Consider the following 19387-nt stretch of genomic DNA (forward strand, 5'->3'; position numbering starts at 1 on the left):
TTCTTTCGTTCATTCCGAAGGTGAAATTCCCATGTCTGTTTAATATATATATATATATATATATATATATATATTACACGTTATTGCTTTCTGAAAATGATGAACAAAGATTAATGTCTTGCATTGAAATCACATACCCACTAAATAAAAACTGGTTTATAGTAACATAATTGAGCATACAGCATAGCATGACAGAAAACGTAATATGTCAAAAACATAGACAGTATTCAGAGCCAAAAATGTACACAGTGTATCACAACGTAGCAGCAAAAAAAGTAAAGTAGTCACGATGTTGAGATATCATAGGGCAAAAATGTTAAAGTCAACTGGTGTTTGTTATATCTTAAATATTTCATAGTGCATACAAACAAAACAGGAAAACAATCATACATACATAAAAAATGATGACAAGAAATGTGACCTTCTTTGTGTTCAGCTTGTATGTTGTGTAGTTAATAGAGGCAAGAATTGAAGACTTTAATGGAGAGAGAATTTAATAAAATTAATATGTCACTAGATAAAATTGCATAATTATTCATAAGATACGTAAGTTTATCTGGAAAAATGTGCACGGTCTGAGGTGTAACAACAAGAAGAGCGACCTGCTAACCTTACCTTGCCGGGCACTTGCCAAGAAAAATACGACAATCATCAGTAAGTTGTCACATAAATATAATTGCATAAGTGGTCAAAAAATGTGTAAGTTCATCTGTGAAAAATATGCACGGTCTGATGTGTAACGACAAGAAGAGCGACCTGCTAACCTTACCTTGCCGGGCACTTGCCAAGAAAAAATACGATAATAATCAGTAAGTAGTCATGTGAATGTAATTGCATAAGTGGTCAAAAAATGTGTAAGTTCATCTGGAAAAATATGCACGGTCTGATGTGTAACGACAAGAAAAGCGACCTGCTAACCTTACCTTGCCGGGCAATTGCCAAAAAAAATACGATAATCATCAGTAAGTGTTCATGTGAATATAATTGCATAAGTGGTCATTAAAAAATTGGAAAATGGCATTACAGTGTGATAAATCATAAAGTATGTTCATTCAAGAAAGGGTTTGATGTTGGAGACGTGGTGATTGCCTTTACTTTTTTTCGTTCTCAAAGTTTCGACGTGTACAACATTGGGGTGAGGAATGCTCCGAATCCGATATGGACCTGCGTATAGAAGTTCAAATTTACTGCACTTACCTTTTATTCTCCTGGATAAATAGTGTGTACGTACTAATATCTTCTGTCCAACGTGAAAGTCTCGACGTGTACAAACCTGTTTTTCCTGTCTTCTCCGGCGCTCTGCGGCACGTTTGATGTTGTACAGCGCAATGTCAATTATTTCACGGTGTCGTAGTCGATGAGATCCAGGAAAATTTACTAATTCTTTAATCTTGTTTGGTGGTTCAACGTTTTTCAGTATAACAGACGGAGATAGCATAGTGGATTCATTTGGTATGGAATTAATTACTTCCTGGAATGAGTGTATGTGTCTGTCCCAATCAATATGTCTTTTGTGGCAGTATATTCTACACAGTTTACCAATTTCTTTCATTAATCGTTCACAAGGGTTCGAAGAAGCATGGTACTTGGATATATAGATCGGAGAAATGTTTCTAGCTCGTAACATACGTGTCCATATTGCAGATCGAAACTGTGGTCCATTGTCGGAAATTACTTTCATCACATGCCCTACATGAAATAGAAAATGCTTTACAAATGCTTTTGAAACAGTTTTAGCAGTAGCTTTGCGTAACGGAGTGAAGGTAACAAATTTTGAAGTGAGTTCAACAGCGACAAAAATGTAGCAAAAACCTCTATTAGTTCTCGGAATTGGACCAAAAATGTCTACTGCGGCCATATGTCTTAATTTAACAGGTATAATGGGATATAATGGAGGAATATGTGAAGTTTTGTCTGACTTAGCTTTCTGGCAAATTTTACATGACGCTAAAACTCGTCGAATACGTTTCTCCATGTTGTTAAAATAACAGTTCTGTCTCAGTATAAGAAAACATTTTCTGGCTCCATAATGTGCGTAACTTAAATGAGTATACCAGATTAATTTGTTAACAAGTTCATCAGGAATGCATAATAACCAATTGTTGCTGTCAGGATGAGAGCGGCGAAACAGAATGTCATTGCGTACAGTGTAATGGTTTCTAATGGTAACATTACTCCTATCTTGCCAAAGATGTTTAATCCCTTTCCATACGTTGTCTTTGCTTTGCTCCTGTGCTATGTCTTGTAATGACGACGAAATGAAATTTTCAAATGCAACTTGTTGAATGTACATGACGCTGAAATTTGCTTTGCAGAAGTTGGTTGCGATGTCTTGCTGATTGTTGCTGAGAGAACGAGATAGTGCGTCTGCTACAATATTTTGTGTGCCGGGAATGTGAACCATTGTGAAATTAAATTCCAGCAAATAAAGTTTCCATCTACTTAATCTGTCGTGTGTAAATTTAGCCGAAAGTAAAAATTGTATCGCTCTATGGTCTGTATAAACGGTGGTATGTCTTCCATAAAGAAAATGCCTAAATCTGGTAAAAGCCCAAACAACACATAATGTTTCCAGTTCGGTAACGGAATAATTTCGTTCGGCAGGTGACAGAATGCGACTTGCAAAAGCGATGTTTTTAATTACTGTAGAACCATCTTCTTCAATTTCCTGAAAAATTTGTACGCTTAAAGCGGTGTTAGAACTGTCGGTCGCAAAGTAAAAATTTCTAGTAAGATCTGGGTGCAATAAAAGTGGTGCATTCAACAAGGCTTCTTTCAGGTTCACAAATTTAGAGTGTTCTTGCCTATCCCAGGACCAAATACTGTTTTCACCTGTCAATTGACATAATTTAGGGGTGTCTAAAGCAGAGTAATGAATAAATTTACGAAAAAAGTTAATTAAACCCAAAAAGCTGCGTAGTTGTTTCTTTGTCGTAGGAACAGTAATGTCACGTAAAGCTTGAAGTTTTTCCGTGTCAGGTGCAATGCCTTCTGCTGAAATTACATGTCCAAGAAATTTTATAGAAGTTTTACCAAAGTGCGATTTACTGAGATTAACGGTGAGTCCTTGTGCACGAAAAGTTTGTAACAGTTGTTCAAGAATCAGATTGTGTTCAGACCAGTTAGCTTCTACAATAGGAATGTCGTCTACGTACGTTGTGATTCTGTCTTTTAATGCAACAGTGTGTATCGGATGTCGTCAAAAGTAATAACATTTTCGTGAACAAAATTCTGCATGTCAAAAGTAGTGCTTACGCTGCTGAAAGATGCAGCCTGTACTGTATTTAGTCAAATTATATCTGACGTGCTATTATTTACGGGACGATGCTGTGGCATTTCCACTATTTGAACTGTTCTGTTATTTCTTCCTGACGCATTACGTTCGGGATGACACCTACTGTCTGGTTCATTCATGATAATTTGTTGTTGCCGATGATTTTGCTGCTGGTAAGGCCGACTATTATTAAACATACGCTGAAAATTGTGCTCATTACTTTTACGTCTGTCATGATAGTCATTTCTATACGGTGCATTGCGATAGGAATTGAAATGGTGTGTATTCTGGAGGTACTCGTTTCCTTGTTGCTGTGCGTTACTACACTCCTGGAAATGGAAAAAAGAACACATTGACACCGGTGTGTCAGACCCACCATACTTGCTCCGGACACTGCGAGAGGGCTGTACAAGCAATGATCACACGCACGGCACAGCGGACACACCAGGAACCGCGGTGTTGGCCGTCGAATGGCGCTAGCTGCGCAGCATTTGTGCACCGCCGCCGTCAGTGTCAGCCAGTTTGCCGTGGCATACGGAGCTCCATCGCAGTCTTTAACACTGGTAGCATGCCGCGACAGCGTGGACGTGAACCGTATGTGCAGTTGACGGACTTTGAGCGAGGGCGTATAGTGGGCATGCGGGAGGCCGGGTGGACGTACCGCCGAATTGCTCCACTTCCCAGCAAATTAGGGACACTGTTGCTCCTGGGGTATCGGCGAGGACCATTCGCAACCGTCTCCATGAAGCTGGGCTACGGTCCCGCACACCGTTAGGCCATCTTCCGCTCACGCCCCAACATCGTGCAGCCCGCCTCCAGTGGTGTCGCGACAGGCGTGAATGGAGGGACGAATGGAGACGTGTCGTCTTCAGCGATGAGAGTCGCTTCTGCCTTGGTGCCAATGATGGTCGTATGCGTGTTTGGCGCCGTGCAGGTGAGCGCCACAATCAGGACTGCATACGACCGAGGCACACAGGGCCAACACCCGGCATCATGGTGTGGGGAGCGATCTCCTACACTGGCCGTACACCACTGGTGATCGTCGAAGGGACACTGAATAGTGCACGGTACATCCAAACCGTCATCGAACCCATCGTTCTACCATTCCTAGACCGGCAAGGGAACTTGCTGTTCCAACAGGACAATGCACGTCCGCATGTATCCCGTGCCACCCAACGTGCTCTAGAAGGTGTAAGTCAACTACCCTGGCCAGCAAGATCTCCGGATCTGTCCCCCATTGAGCATGTTTGGGACTGGATGAAGCGTCGTCTCACGCGGTCTGCACTTCCAGCACGAACGCTGGTCCAACTGAGGCGCCAGGTGGAAATGGCATGGCAAGCCGTTCCACAGGACTACATCCAGCATCTCTACGATCGTCTCCATGGGAGAATAGCAGCCTGCATTGCTGTGAAAGGTGGATATACACTGTACTAGTGCCGACATTGTGCATGCTCTGTTGCCTGTGTCTATGTGCCTGTGGTTCTGTCAGTGTGATCATGTGATGTACCTGACCCCAGGAATGTGTCAATAAAGTTTCCCCTTCCTGGGACAATGAATTCACGGTGTTCTTATTTCAATTTACAGGAGTGTATTTGTTGGAGCTGACGCTATACGTGCAGGCGGCGAAACATTAAAGCTTGGTTGACCTTGTACATTACATGGTTGGTTAGGTATGCTAACCGGTTGGTTTTGTTGCTATTGCGGTGAAAAACCTCTATTGTTACCAAAATGCGTTCGCTGTTGCTGATAATTTTACACATACTGATGATTAAATTTTTGTCAGGTATTAAAGTTCTCGTGGTTGTCATTTCTGGAGCGTCTAATGAAAAATTGTCACTTTCGGTAAAAGTTGTCTTATCGGGTTTTCTTTAGTCATTCTTAATCCTAGATAGAGCGATAGTCAAAGAGCTGTTTTAATAGATATAAAGGATAGTAGAAGAGAAGGCAGCAGTGCAGAAAACTAAAGATGAAATAGCACTACTACGGCTCGGGGCCCTGTGCACGCTACGGCACATATTCATTAAAGCGTAATGAATCCCCTGAGGTCAATTACGCGCTACAAATAAATTTTAGCTTCAGCGTTACAGGCAATGCCGGTGAAAATTCAGAAGCAAATTGCTGTATCCATCCTAATTCTAGTTTCTGCATTACACGAAATGCTGGTAAAAATTCAAAAATAAATTGTCGTATCCATTTCAAAGCGTGTACCTGTGCTCTGTCATTTTCAAATACCTTAAATATTCTTACAGATAAAAATTGCTTATTATCGACGTTATCGTCTCTGACTTTGTGAACAGGTTCAGGATTGCATGAGAATCTATTTGTCTGTGTCTGTTTGGATTCTAAGTCACGTGATCTCTGTAAATTACCTAAATTATACAGGCTGTGTGAGTGTGACAAATGTTCGCAAAGTGGCGTCTGCTGTGATGTGTTAAATGCTGAAACATTTTTCATCTCTGTTACCTCTTGCTGCAAAGTTGACAATTTTCTACCTAATGTATTATTAGACGAATCTATCTCACTGATTGTCTGCTGTAGATTTTGGAATTCAGGTGTTCGATTAAACGAAATCGGTGAAGTATCGTCTGATTTGCTGTCATTATTACTTTCAATAACGTCAATACGACTGGCCAATTCATCACATTTTTCAGTCAGTATTTTTAGCTGATCATCGTTTTTAGTGGCACAAGCATTAATCTGTTTTTGTATTTTACGTGTGGTTTCGTTCAGTTTTTTAACGTCTGCTTTGATGACATCGGGATCCTGTATTAGTTCTAATTGTTCAAGTCTGTCAGTCACTATCTGAAAGTCTACTGTATGTGTGTCTGTTTTTGATTTATGATCGGAAATTTCATCGCGCAATTCGGTGTTCAACTGTTTGATGGTATTAATTTCGTCTGATACTGTAGCAATATTGTTGTCTACGTATGTTTTTGCTTTCGTAAACAATTTACGTTTATCTTCCTGTCTCTGTGCGGTAATTGTTTCCATGACTTGTCGCTTTACTTTATTCTGTTCCTGTATAAATTTACGGTAACGCGTTTCACTATTTTGTAGGTGGTGATTAAAACGTTCGTCAATTTGACTGTTCTGTTGGTCGAATTTCGCGCCTAATTTTGCATCCAGTGTGCGCGAAAGTTCTGCTGTCATTAATTTAAACTCGTCGCGTAACTGTGTTGCTTTTTCAGAGCATTGTTTACCGACTTCACTAATTTCGCCTCTAAGTGATTCTGTTGTAGCTGTTTGCATATCCCTTAATTCTTGAGCAACAGATCTAATTTCTTCACTACTTTTCCTAGCACAAGCCTCAATTTCCTCACGTAATTGTTCTTTAGTATCATGACACTGCGCGGCAACGGCTGTAATCTGTTCACTAAGCTGTCTGGAATTGTTGTCTAATTTTTCATTAAGGTTGTCATGTTTTTCATTAAGTTGTTTGAAATTTTCATTAAGGTTGTCTTGTTTTTCATTAAGTTGTTTGATCTGTTCACTAAGTTGTTTGTGATTGTTCTCTTGTCTTTCATTCTGTTGTTTGAATTTTCACTAACATGTTTGTTGTGTTCGTTAATTTGTTTAAAATTTTCACTAAATTGTACCAATAATGCCATAACTTGATCCATGCCAATATTAGCTACTGTATTCTCTGTGCTGTGTGATGGTGTATGTGCATTTATCACGTTTTCTGTAACCATTTGGTCATTTTGTGATTCTTGAAAAGGTTTGCCAATCGGATGTGCACTGTTAGTCACTACCTTGGAATCAAATAAATCTGTCCCACTTTGAGTATATTGTTCATTTTCATTGGAAACAATTATCTGTTCGCTACGTAAATTTTGCAAATCGGGCGTGTTGAACTGGGCAGCGTTCATTGTAACAGAACGTCCCGCGTCATCAATTGTCGTCAAATTAACAGAGGACACAATTGAATTCGTTTGTTCATCATTAAGATAAAAATCATTATTAGTGGTCGGTACGCACTGATTGTCAGTAAACGGAGGATTGTCATCATTACACTGAGTGTCGCAAATATTATCGGTCAAATTATTAGAGTCGGCTATTTCACTCATTGCACATCGCGATGTACTGTTAACAGTTTTCCGCAGCATTTTCACTAATCAAAATTAAGCACAAATGAAACAAGGACAATGAAAAAATGCAACAAACACAAATATAACAAAGAGCACAAATTGCCGATGATCTGTGAAAGAAAGAGTGACAAATTAGTAAATGCGTTACGCCAGATGCAAACTACGTTTAAGTAAATAAGGGCAGATATATGACTACTTATCAGAAGATTCACAAAGAAATACGATCCTGGCCGGATGTCGCCAAGTGTAACCTCCCCACAAAGAATGAGGAATGAACAATGTGAGCCAAGAGTAACCTTCCCACAAAATATAATAATTTATAATTAAATGAATTTTTAAATATTGTAACCTCTGAACAAAATTGATTTTAATGTAACCTCTGAACAAAATTGGCTCCCATTAATAGTCTCTGTGCAAAGAATGCATTCACACTTAATATTCCCACAAAATTCTTTTCGAATTTAATGTCAAGTTCGGAATAGAAAAATTCCTCAACAACAAAAATATTAAAAAAGTTCTGTAACCAGATAAATTTTATGAGGACAGCAGCGCTGACCTTCGACCCTGTATTCTGAATAAAAAAAGCAAAAATTCTTACCTCAATAAAAACCGCAATTATATGTGCTCTTAAACTGAAATTTTTCGACACAGCTTCGTGCAATGCTGGCGTATATTTTTTTTAATTATTGGAAGGAATGGTCATGCATTTGAGATATTCTTTAAATAGAAATGAATGCTTTTCTTTAAAAGAGTTGCTTTATACACTCCTGGAAATGGAAAAAAGAACACATTGACACCGGTGTGTCAGACCCACCATACTTGCTCCGGACACTGCGAGAGGGCTGTACAAGCAATGATCACACGCACGGCACAGCGGACACACCAGGAACCGCGGTGTTGGCCGTCGAATGGCGCTAGCTGCGCAGCATTTGTGCACCGCCGCCGTCAGTGTCAGCCAGTTTGCCATGGCATACGGAGCTCCATCGCAGTCTTTAACACTGGTAGCATGCCGCGACAGCGTGGACGTGAACCGTATGTGCAGTTGACGGACTTTGAGCGAGGGCGTATAGTGGGCATGCGCGAGGCCGGGTGGACGTACCGCCGAATTGCTACATCGATGTTATTGCCAGTGGTCGGCGGAAGGTGCACGTGCCCGTCGACCTAGGACCGGACCGCAGCGACGCACGGATGCACGCCAAGACCGTAGGATCCTACGCAGTGCCGTAGGGGACCGCACCGCCACTTCCCAGCAAATTAGGGACACTGTTGCTCCTGGGGTATCGGCGAGGACCATTCGCAACCGTCTCCATGAAGCTGGGCTATGGTCCCGCACACCGTTAGGCCATCTTCCGCTCACGCCCCAACATCGTGCAGCCCGCCTCCAGTGGTGTCGCGACAGGCGTGAATGGAGGGACGAATGGAGACGTGTCGTCTTCAGCGATGAGAGTCGCTTCTGCCTTGGTGCCAATGATGGTCGTATGCGTGTTTGGCGCCGTGCAGGTGAGCGCCACAATCAGGACTGCATACGACAGAGGCACACAGGGCCAACACCCGGCATCATGGTGTGGAGAGCGATCTCCTACACTGGCCGTACACCACTGGTGATCGTCGAGGGGACACTGAATAGTGCACGGTACATCCAAACCGTCATTGAACCCATCGTTCTACCATTCCTAGACCGGCAAGGGAACTTGCTGTTCCAATGGGACAATGCACGTCCGCATGTATCCCGTGCCACCCAACGTGCTCTAGAAGGTGTAAGTCAACTACCCTGGCCAGCAAGATCTCCGGATCTGTCCCCCATTGAGCATGTTTGGGACTGGATGAAGCGTCGTCTCACGCGGTCTGCACGTCCAGCACGAACGCTGGTCCAACTGAGGCGCCAGGTGGAAATGGCATGGCAAGCCGTTCCACAGGACTACATCCAGCATCTCTACGATCGTCTCTATGGGAGAATAGCAGCCTGCATTGCTGCGAAAGGTGGATATACACTGTACTAGTGCCGACATTGTGCATGCTCTGTTGCCTGTGTCTATGTGCCTGTGGTTCTGTCAGTGTGATCATGTGATGTATCTGACCCCAGGAACGTGTCAAGAAAGTTTCCCCTTCCTGGGACAATGAATTCACGGTGTTCTTATTTCAATTTCCAGGAGTGTATTACAAAAATTATTATTGGGCCATTTCTTTGAACAAATTAAATTACAATTAACATACATTATTAAATATCTGCATGGCTGCTTCTTTACCTTCTACAACAATACTCATCCTCCAGAGTCCTGACCAGAGTCGCGAGCAGAGCACACAGCCGCCGCATGCCAACTCCCGCCGACTAGCACGGACTAGCACGGACTGACTACTACTGTCGACTGACAACTACTGTCGACTCGCGCGAACAAGCACAGACTAGCAACAGCTAACGATAAACTACTCTCTGGTCAGAGATTCTGTCATGCTTCGCCCATCGCCGGCAATGTATACGTCTTTCAACGTGTTTGGAGGCAATCCGGTCAGGCTGAACGCCTCAGACACACTGTCCAGCGAGTGCAACAAGGTGGAGGTTCCCTGTTGTTTAGGGGTGGCTTTCTGTGGGGCCGACGTACGCCGCTGGTGGTCATGGAAGGCGCCGTAATGACTGTACGATATGTGAATGCCATCCTCCGACAGATAGTGCAACAATATTGGCAGCATATTGGCGAGGCATTCGTCCTCATGGATGACAATCCGCGCACATCATATGAATGACTTCCTTCAGGATAACAACATCGCTTGACTAGAGTGGTCAGCATGTTCCCCGGACATGAACCCTATCGCACATGCCTGGGATAGATTTCAACAGGGCTGTTTATGGACGACGTGACTCACCAACCACTCTGAGGGATCTACGCCGAATCGCCGTTGAGGAGTGGGACAATCTGGACCAATAGTGCCTTGATGAACTTGTGGATAGCATGCCATGACGAATACAGGCATGCATCAATGCAAGAGGATGCGTTACTGGGTATTGGAGGTACCGGTGTGTACTGCAGTCTGGACCACGACCTCTGAAGTTCTCGCTGTATGGTGGTACAATGTGCAATGCGTGGTTTTCATGAGCAATAAAAAGAGCGAAAATGATGTTTATGTTGATCTCAATTCCAATTTTCTTCACAGGTTCCGGAACCCTCGGAACCCAGGTGATGCAAATTTTTTTTCGTGTTTATATAGGTTTCTGATGTTGCCGTTGGTTTGGATTCGATTCTAATAAGAATAATCCTAATACTGAACTTTCACAGTACGTCAACGTTTGTCCTGTCTTCCACTTTACAACGATTCTATCCCAGTCGCAACATATTTCTGCTGCTTTTCACGTTTCCCTATATTCGCCTGATCAGAAATCGTTATCTACTTGCCGCTTCACTTCCTTGAATCGAGCTATGATGTACATCCAGACGTCCCTTGCCGAATATCAGAATAGTGAACTAAATCGAAGTCATTTACCAGTGGAGATATGATCTTGAAACTTTCAGGTACAAGCCTAATTTCCTAATATACACACTATTTGTATTTAATGTCATAGTGTCTATTTCTTCTCTACGCATTGCTGACTCACCTGCTTCTGGGGAAAGAAAGTGCCCTGAAACTCTGTTTTCATGTCCGTCCTATTTGACAAGACCGTGGGCAGTTTTCGGCAGCCATAACTGATAATTTTTATCCGTAAACTGTCTGGGATCGAACGGGATATACAAGAATTTTCGTTGGGTAGACAATGACGCTATCCCTAGATCACAAAAAGTTTATAGAAGCAAGGGTATTCGTTTTACAGTACGCGTAGTTACATGCCGGGTGTAAACGATAACTGTTTTCAACGTACCACGGAGATGTAGGTGTAGTCGAAACTAACAAATTCGGCTACAATAGCCTCCTAAGCTCCAGCTCAAGTGCGCTGCAATGTTAGTAATTCCTCGCTCTTCCACTTACAAAATGTAAAACTGACGTTTGTGGAAATTTTATCTCAAAACACTGTGCGTTTTTACAGCTTAAAATTAAGAATTTAATTGTTTAGTTTGTCTGGCTTTCTTACAGTGAAACTACTATGCTTGTAACAGTTAAGTTTAGACCGAATAGTAAAAGCAATTACTCTTTACGTAATGTTTACACATTTTTTCTTACATTACCTAATAGCCGAATAAGCCGGTGGCGTTAGGGAGCGAGAGGATATTTAAAATCTAGTCGTGCAGTGTCTTTATTTTACAGTGTCTGTACAGACTTATGCAGACATTGTAAAGTACAGACATTGCACTACTGTGTTTCATACCGAAGAAGCTGCGCGGGGTAGCCGCGCGGTCTTAGGCGTCTTGTCACGGTCCACGCGGCTCCCCCCGTCGTAGGTTCGAGTCCTCTCTCGGGCATGGGTGTGTGTGTTGTCCACAGAGTAAGTTAGATTAAGTAGTGTGTAAGCTTAGGGACCGATGACCTAAGCAGTTTGGTCCCATAAGATCTTACCACAAATTTACAATACCAAAGGAAGACAATCTGATGCGAAAAAGAACCTCTCTTCCTAAGTGGGAATCGAACAATTTGCTTGCGATAGCTATGGGACGTAGGTACTAGGTTTGAGTGAGTTCTAGAAGCGTGCTCGGATAGCCGAAGTTGTTTAGGCGACTGACTGCGATAATTGTGAGTCCCGGTTCGACACAAATTTTCATATGTACTACAAATTGAATAGCTGTTGTATAATTGTATTCATAGTTTGGAAATACATTTCACAATGATATTAAAAATCTCGCGTGGCGTACTTGCGCTGTAGCTTAGGTTGCTTTTGTAGGTCAATTTGAGGCTGTTTCCCGGCTTGATAGGCCGCTACTATCCTATATCAAATTGTTCGCCTGCACTTCCCATAGACCACTGTGGTATGTGGTAAACAGTTACCGTTTACCCCCTGTATATACTAAAAGGTGTTTATTCCCGGAATTTCCATATTGTTCTGTATCTAATTTACGTGCAAAATTGCGTGAAGTGCACTCAGTTCAGTGTTATAAAAATTTGTATTTTAGAGATGAAAGAAACTAAGAGCTGTTATGTGTATGTACTTGACAGCGAGCCGTCACAACCGACAGCGAGTGGAGAACAGTGTTCGTATTGATACATTAAGCTTCCTGACGATTATCTTCCGGGAAGAGCGTTTCGTCATCCGAAGCTGCGAGAAGCTGACTTTCAAGGCGTTAGTCAGCCACCAGTGGCGGAAGTTTGCATCCGGTGATAACGTCACCGCACCTATCTGCGGCGAAGTTTTTTCGGAGAACGCGAGATACGAGTGGGGACGCACACGTGGTCGCTCCGAGCCGCGTACGCTGTGCGCCTGGCTCATCTGCGCCGGCCGAATCAAAGTGTGGGCGTAGCAGAGATGCAGCGGCTGGCGGCGTTGACGGCGCTGGTGTGGGTGGTCGCCACGTGCTGCAGTGCTGCCAACGTGGTGACAGTGAGGCAGCCCGACGCCGACTGCGTTCCGGTCGAGGAAATCGCGACGGCGCTGGAGGCGCAGGACAGTAGCGAAGAGCACCAGCCGACACCCCCCGTGCTGTTGGCCAACGTGATTCGCGCGCGGCCTCGCTGCCCCCCGGGCTCCGCGTGGGTCAAGGGCCGATGCCGCCGTGTCGTGAGGTGCAAGCCTGCCGGGTCCGGGGTCGCGACCACTGCTCTGCAGAGAGATAGGTAAACCCATCGGACGCGGCGCGTTTCAAGTTCCTTCCTTCTACTAGGGTCATTCCGAAAATAATCCCTCTTATTTTCCTGCGATGACTTTCAATGTCCGGTCCAGATTCTTTTGATGTAGTACTAATTTTTGCATCTTCTAATGTCCTCCTAGTTTCGTTGTCCTGCGGCAGGCGGACATTGTGAGTAGTAAACCCTGGCTTTTCATAGATGATGCAGTTATCTGAAATGAAATACTGTTTGGAAAACGTTGTACAAATATTCAGTCATACCATTTCAAAGATGTGCAAATATGGGAAACTGACTTTAAATACTCAGGAGTGTAAAATATTGCACTTCTCAAAATGAAAAAGTATCCCAGTACTATTCTGTGACTACAGTACTAATGAGGTAAAGTTCGAGTCGGTCAACTTACACAAGTACATGGATGTAACAGTTTGTAGGGATATGAAAAGGAACGATCGCATAGAGTCAGTAGTAGGCATAGCAGATAACAGACTTCTGTTCATCGGTAGAATACTAGGGAAATGCAGTCAGTTCACAAAGGAGACTGCTTACAAACCATTCGTGACCTCATTTTAGATTACTGCTCACGTGTTTGAGACGCGTACCAAATATGACTAATGGATGATACTGAATGTGTACAACGAAGGCAACACTGGAGTTTATCTCCACTGTCGGTTCAAATGGTTCAGATGGCTCTGAGCACTACGGGACTCAACTGCTGTGGTCATCAGTCCCCTAGAACTTAGAACTACTTAAACCTAACTAACCTAAGGACATCACACACACCCATGCCCGAGGCAGGATTCGAACCTGCGACCGTAGCAGCAGTGCGGCTCCAGACAGGAGCGCCTATATCCGCACGGCCACCGCGGCCGGCCCTGCTTAGTAAGTTTCAGGATCCAAAATTAAATAATAAATCTAAAAGTGTACCAAAACCCCATCGTATCTCTCCCGTATGGATCGCAAAGGCAAGATTAGAAAAATCGCAGAGTTCACAGGGGTGTTTAAGCCGTCGTTTTCCCGCACTCTATACTTGAATGGAACGGCAGAAAGACTTAGGAAGTGAAAAAAAAAGGAAGCGCCTTCTGCCATGCTCTTCACAATGGTTTGAAGAGTTTTGATGTAGACGTAGATGTAGACAGCAGCAGCAAGACAGCGTTGCAGATTGGCGTCTCGCATCGAAGTGCGTATGAAACAGACGTGTGTCATTTAATTCCTCACTGCTCTACAAATTGCGCCAATTGTAACCTGTCGACACTTGATAAATAAACACGGAGATGGTACAATAGATGTGATTGAAGTGAGGCGTTTCAGTAGAGCTGAAAAACAGCGAAGACAAAACATGCCGCTGCTCAGCTGCCATCCCTCCTAATAAATGGGTCTCGATCAAATCATCCGTGATGATCGGTGGATTACGGCAGAGGAATCGTCTGCACATCTGAATATCGACTTTACTGCCTTAGACGAGATGTTACCCGACCTTGGTGTGTTCCAGACGGGACCCTCGGATATTGATGCAGATGTGGAAGGGATGTGTGTCAGGCCCTTCGGGACTATTGAGGCTAGAGACGACAGTTTTCTGAACACCATCCACGAGCAGAAATGCTAAAAACAATGTTTGGAAATGTGCTATGCATATCTTCTAACAAAGAAGAGGTTCAAAAGACGGCCATCTGCAGACAAAGTGATGTGTATAGTGTTCTGGGGTAGGCAGGGTATGGTTCTTTTGGATGTCTTGAAGCATAAAGTAACTGTCAATTCAGAAGGCTACAAGACGACTCTGACTAGGCTGTAAGGACAAATTTCTAGAGTCAGGCCAGAGAAGAAGACACCATTCTGCTTGCAACAAGATAATGCAACGCCACACAACAGTTTCGTGACCATGGAACTCTTGCCAAATTTGGCTCGGCTGTCCTACCGCATACATCGAACTGTTATAGTTCTCGGGATGAACGGAGTGGGCGAAAGGCTCTCCGCTGGAGGTAGGTGGAGTTTGTAATCTCGCCCCTCCCCCCCCCCCCTTCCTAATTCAAGTTATTGTCCACAATAAGCAAAGTCTTTCGGGAAAAGTTGAGAGGAATGAAGATTACAATAAACTTTCTAGTTTACTTAGATTCTCGTGTAGAGTTCTTCTTGACTATGACTCTGATTCTTGAAGCTGAAATTCTCCCATTTTAGGTCCTCATGGTTGAAGTGATCTAAACACGAGGATCCCGTCTGGAACACACCGAGGTCGGGTAACATCTCGTCTAAGGCAGTAAAGTCGGTATTCAGACGTGCAGACGATTCCTCTGCCGTAATCCACCGATCATCACCGATGATTTGATCGAGACCCATTGTTCGGAAAGTAAGTTCCGATCGGTCGCGAAATGGAAACCACAGTAAAAACCAGAAAGGTTTTATTTGCAGCAGTTAGGTACGCCTCCCACCTACTTCTCTACATAGTCGCCGCTCCAACTTCGAGTTTTGTCGTAGTGTTGTATCAACTTTCCAATATCCTCGTCACAGAAAGTAGACGCCTGTGCTTTCGACCAGTTATCTTCTGCACTGGTCTGCAGCTCGTTGTCTGTGGAAAAATTTTGTCTTCATAGCCAGCGGTTCTTGTGAGCAGAGATGAGTCTCAGGGGGAGCCAATTACGGACCGTATTGTGGGTGAGCAAACACTTCTCATCGGGAACGTTGCAGGAGCGTCTTCATTGCCCCTGCAGTGTGCGGCCGAGAATTGATATGAATAAGGAACTGCTCGACAGTTGTGTTATGTGGGCTGCATTACACAGGCGAAATCTCTGACCAGGCCCTCATACTTGGCGGGAGATGCTACTCCCTACGCATCTTTACGTGCTCACTGTTCACTCAAACTGAAAAGAGCGATGCGACACAATCGACGGGCATACTAGAGACACTGCCCAACACATCTGTGCAGAGCTTTACCGGATTTTCGCATTGGTTTCCATTTCGCGACCGATCGGAATTTACTTTATGGACAATCATCGTGTATCCCATGATTGTTGTTGCAGAATTTTTGTTGTTACGTTAATATGTTTTGCCATATTTTAGTGTATCATTCAGTCTTATGAATTTTCACATTAACAATGTAGAAATTACATGGTTCGCCCAAAATACAACAATACGTCCGGTCACATCAGTGGTATGCTTACTACTTCTTCACTCTGCGGTAATAATCATATTTCAAAGGGTTTACAGTTTTTCTTGAGAAATGAATTTCTGTTAATTTCGATTATTCCTACATAAATGAATCCAGACTTTAACCATACTAAACAGTACTAGATTGCGTAATTAACAATAGAAGTTTTAAGTGTGCCAAATAATTCGTAATTTCAAATGTTTCTAAAATAAATATTTTTAACTGTACTGTACCCCCACAACTGGGATGGCCTCAGACCGTGAGATGGCGGCAGGAACCCTTGCAGATGGTGTCGTAGAGACGGCGGCAGAGTGTTGGTCACGTGACGGCTGAGCCGTCGGGCAGCGGTCGTTGACACGCAGCTAAGCTGCGACGAAGATATCTGCGTCAGCAGTTCGTCACCAACGCCCAGCCATGCCGCACTCATGATCTGCTCGTAAGGCCCCTTAATGTTCTGCCAATATTCTTATCGCTGCGAAGACAGGCACTGCCATATATTTTCAGCGCCGTCGCATTCCTTAGCTAATGCGGAGGCCGAGTACAGTCGCGTACTTCAGGGCCCTTGAAACTCCCTGAAGGCTGGTTACTGCCAGGAAAACTGGGTCGTAATCGAGGAAGCGGGAAATATGTCTAAAATGCTGCATCGGCTAGCTGCAGCTAACGCCCTGGAAACAGCGATAGACACTGGCTTTGGCCTATGCCTTTGTAGTACATTCCTAATTCAGAACATTCATACTAGTTACACCTTTTTGGTCCTATGAAATATGAAAAACGTGGCCAAGAGTTATCCAGAAGCAGATACTATTGTGAAAGCTGTAATACAGTGGCTAGCCTCAGATCGTTGGGTTTTTACGAGAATGGATTGCAGGCCCTTGTTCATCTTTGGCAAAAATGCCTAATGGATGGTGATGGTGTGGAAAAATGACAGACGAAATATGGTACTGTTTAAATCTGTTGCGCTTTCTGTACCTGTTGCAGTTCCCATGAAAACAAATTGCAGACATTATTTTCGGAACGACCCATGCGATATTAAACTTCTGTAACAGCTACTATGTTGGCTGTCAGACTATTGGTTTATTTGTTTTACAATAGGCTATATTTGCTGTCTACAATAATGCTTCTTCATTAAAACTAAATAACAACTCTATGATTAAATGTACATCAAACATTAGTACAGTATTACTATTCTGCTACTGCTGCTAATACTATAACCATCAATATTACACTAATGACCATTAAAATTGCTACACTACAAAGATGACGTGCTACAGACGCGAAATTTAATCGACAGGAAGAAGATGCTGTGATATGCAAATGAATAGCTTTTCAGAGCATTCACACAAGGGTGGCGCCGGTGGCGACATCTACAACGTGCTGACATGAGGAAAGTTTCCAACCTATTTCTCATACACAAACAGCAGTTGACCGGCGTTACCTGGTGAAACGTTGTTGTGATGCCTCATGTAAGGAGGTGAAATGCGTACCATCGCGTTTCCGGCTTTGATAAAAGTCGGATTGTAGCCTATCGCGATTGTGGTGTATCGTATCGCGACACTGCTGCTCGCGTTGGTCGAGATCCAGATTCTGTTTATAGCATCGTAATGGTCACATCCGTGTTTGGCGACATCGCGGTGAACGAACATTGGAAGCGTGTATTCGTCATCGCCATACTGGCGTATCATCGGGCGTGATGGTATGGGGTGCCATTGGTTACACGTCTCGGTCACCTCTTGTTCGCATTGATGGCACTTAGAACAGTGGACGTTACGTTTCAGATGTGTTACGACCCGTGGCTCTAGCCTTCATTCGATCCCTGTGAAATCCTACATTTCAGCAGGACAATGCACGACCGCATGTTGCAGGTCCTGTATGGGCCTTTCTGGATGCAGAAAATGTTCGACTTCTGCCCTGGCCAGCACATTCTCCAGATCTCTCACCAATGGAAAACGTCTGGTGAATGGTGGCCAAGCAACTGGCTCGTCACAATACGCCAGTCACTACTCTCGATGAATTGTGGTATCGTGTTGAAGCTGCATGGGCAGCTGTACCTGTACACACCATCCAAGCTCTGTTTGATTCAATGCCCAAGCGTATCAAGGCCATTATTACGTTTAGAGGTGGTTGTTCTGGGTACTGATTTCTCAGGATCTATGCACGCAAATTGCGTGAAAATGTAATCACATGTCAGATCTAGTATAATATATTTGTCCAATGAATACCCGTTTATCATCTGCATTTCTTCGTGGTGTAGCAATTCTAATGGCCAGTAGTGTAGTTGGTCGATTACGCAATGCGCATCTGATTTCTCTCTCGCGATACCCATTCGAGCGAAAGTTAAGTTAACATGAATGTGGGCTAACCGAGCTGACAAACTTTCTATCCGAAGATAACATGGGTGGTATGAAGTACGAAGCACCACTTCAAGCTGTGCCGGCTGTTGACAGCTGTCAATCTGAAAGTACAAGTAAGTGTTAGTACCATCTTCCTTCCTCCGGACCAACATATCAATGAAGGGAAGACAGTGAAAATATGCAGAGCTTTATAGAAGATTTTAATTCCACCCCCCCCCCCTTCCACACACTCATCAAATATTGGTCTTCACTACGGGGTTGGAAGAAAAGGAATTACCAAGAGTCAGTAAATACAGGCCGATGCCATCGATTCTGTTACTCCCAAAAGCCGGGACCTTCAGAGAAATGGCATAGTACACGCCTTGCTGCAAGGGAGAATCTGACTTCACCGCCGTCTTAGTCGTCGCTGACCGAGATAGTCAGACGTCCCGTTTTATAAATTCGGTAGAGCAAACTGTTTTAGCTTTGTCGCATGTGTTTGACGCATAGCACGCTCCATTAGCAGTAATGTATTTTCGCCTCATTATTAGCTATATCGTTTGCTGTTCTGCTCAAGGTCGTACTGGAGGTGGTTTGCTGTTACCTTCCTACGACCTTTCAACTCGTTCGCTGCTGCACAGAGCTGGCGGTACCCTCCCAGGAGCCGGTAATGGTAACCACAATAAATTATTACTGGTAACAATAAATTTTTCTATACGTCATTACAAACACCTTAAAAAGTTTTTAAATCATTCACATATTTACGAACGTACGTTACCTGATCAAAGTATCCGGACGCCCTATGTAATGCGGAATTGACCACTAAATGTCACAAGAGGCGGACCGACCAGTA

The 19387-nt window shown here is 43.6% G+C and overlaps 1 protein-coding gene across 2 annotated transcripts in view; it reads left to right on the forward strand.

Annotated features, from left to right (window-relative positions):
• The first annotated feature begins 12667 nt into the window (after positions 1 to 12667).
• LOC126176837 (uncharacterized) overlaps positions 12668 to 19387 on the forward strand; it is a 76626-nt gene continuing 69906 nt past the window's right edge. The window contains exons 1-2 of one of the 2 annotated variants that reach the window (XM_049924024.1): positions 12668 to 13053; positions 19112 to 19231. In XM_049924024.1, the coding sequence (XP_049779981.1) occupies positions 12746 to 13053; positions 19112 to 19205 (402 nt within the window). In that variant the 5' untranslated portion in view covers positions 12668 to 12745 and the 3' untranslated portion in view covers positions 19206 to 19231. Of the gene's footprint in view, positions 13054 to 19111; positions 19232 to 19387 lie in introns of those variants that run through there. The other variant, XM_049924025.1, reaches the window with a different exon arrangement.

The sequence above is a fragment of the Schistocerca cancellata genome, chromosome 3 (genome assembly GCF_023864275.1).
Source record: "Schistocerca cancellata isolate TAMUIC-IGC-003103 chromosome 3, iqSchCanc2.1, whole genome shotgun sequence".
NCBI lineage: Eukaryota > Metazoa > Arthropoda > Insecta > Orthoptera > Acrididae > Schistocerca > Schistocerca cancellata.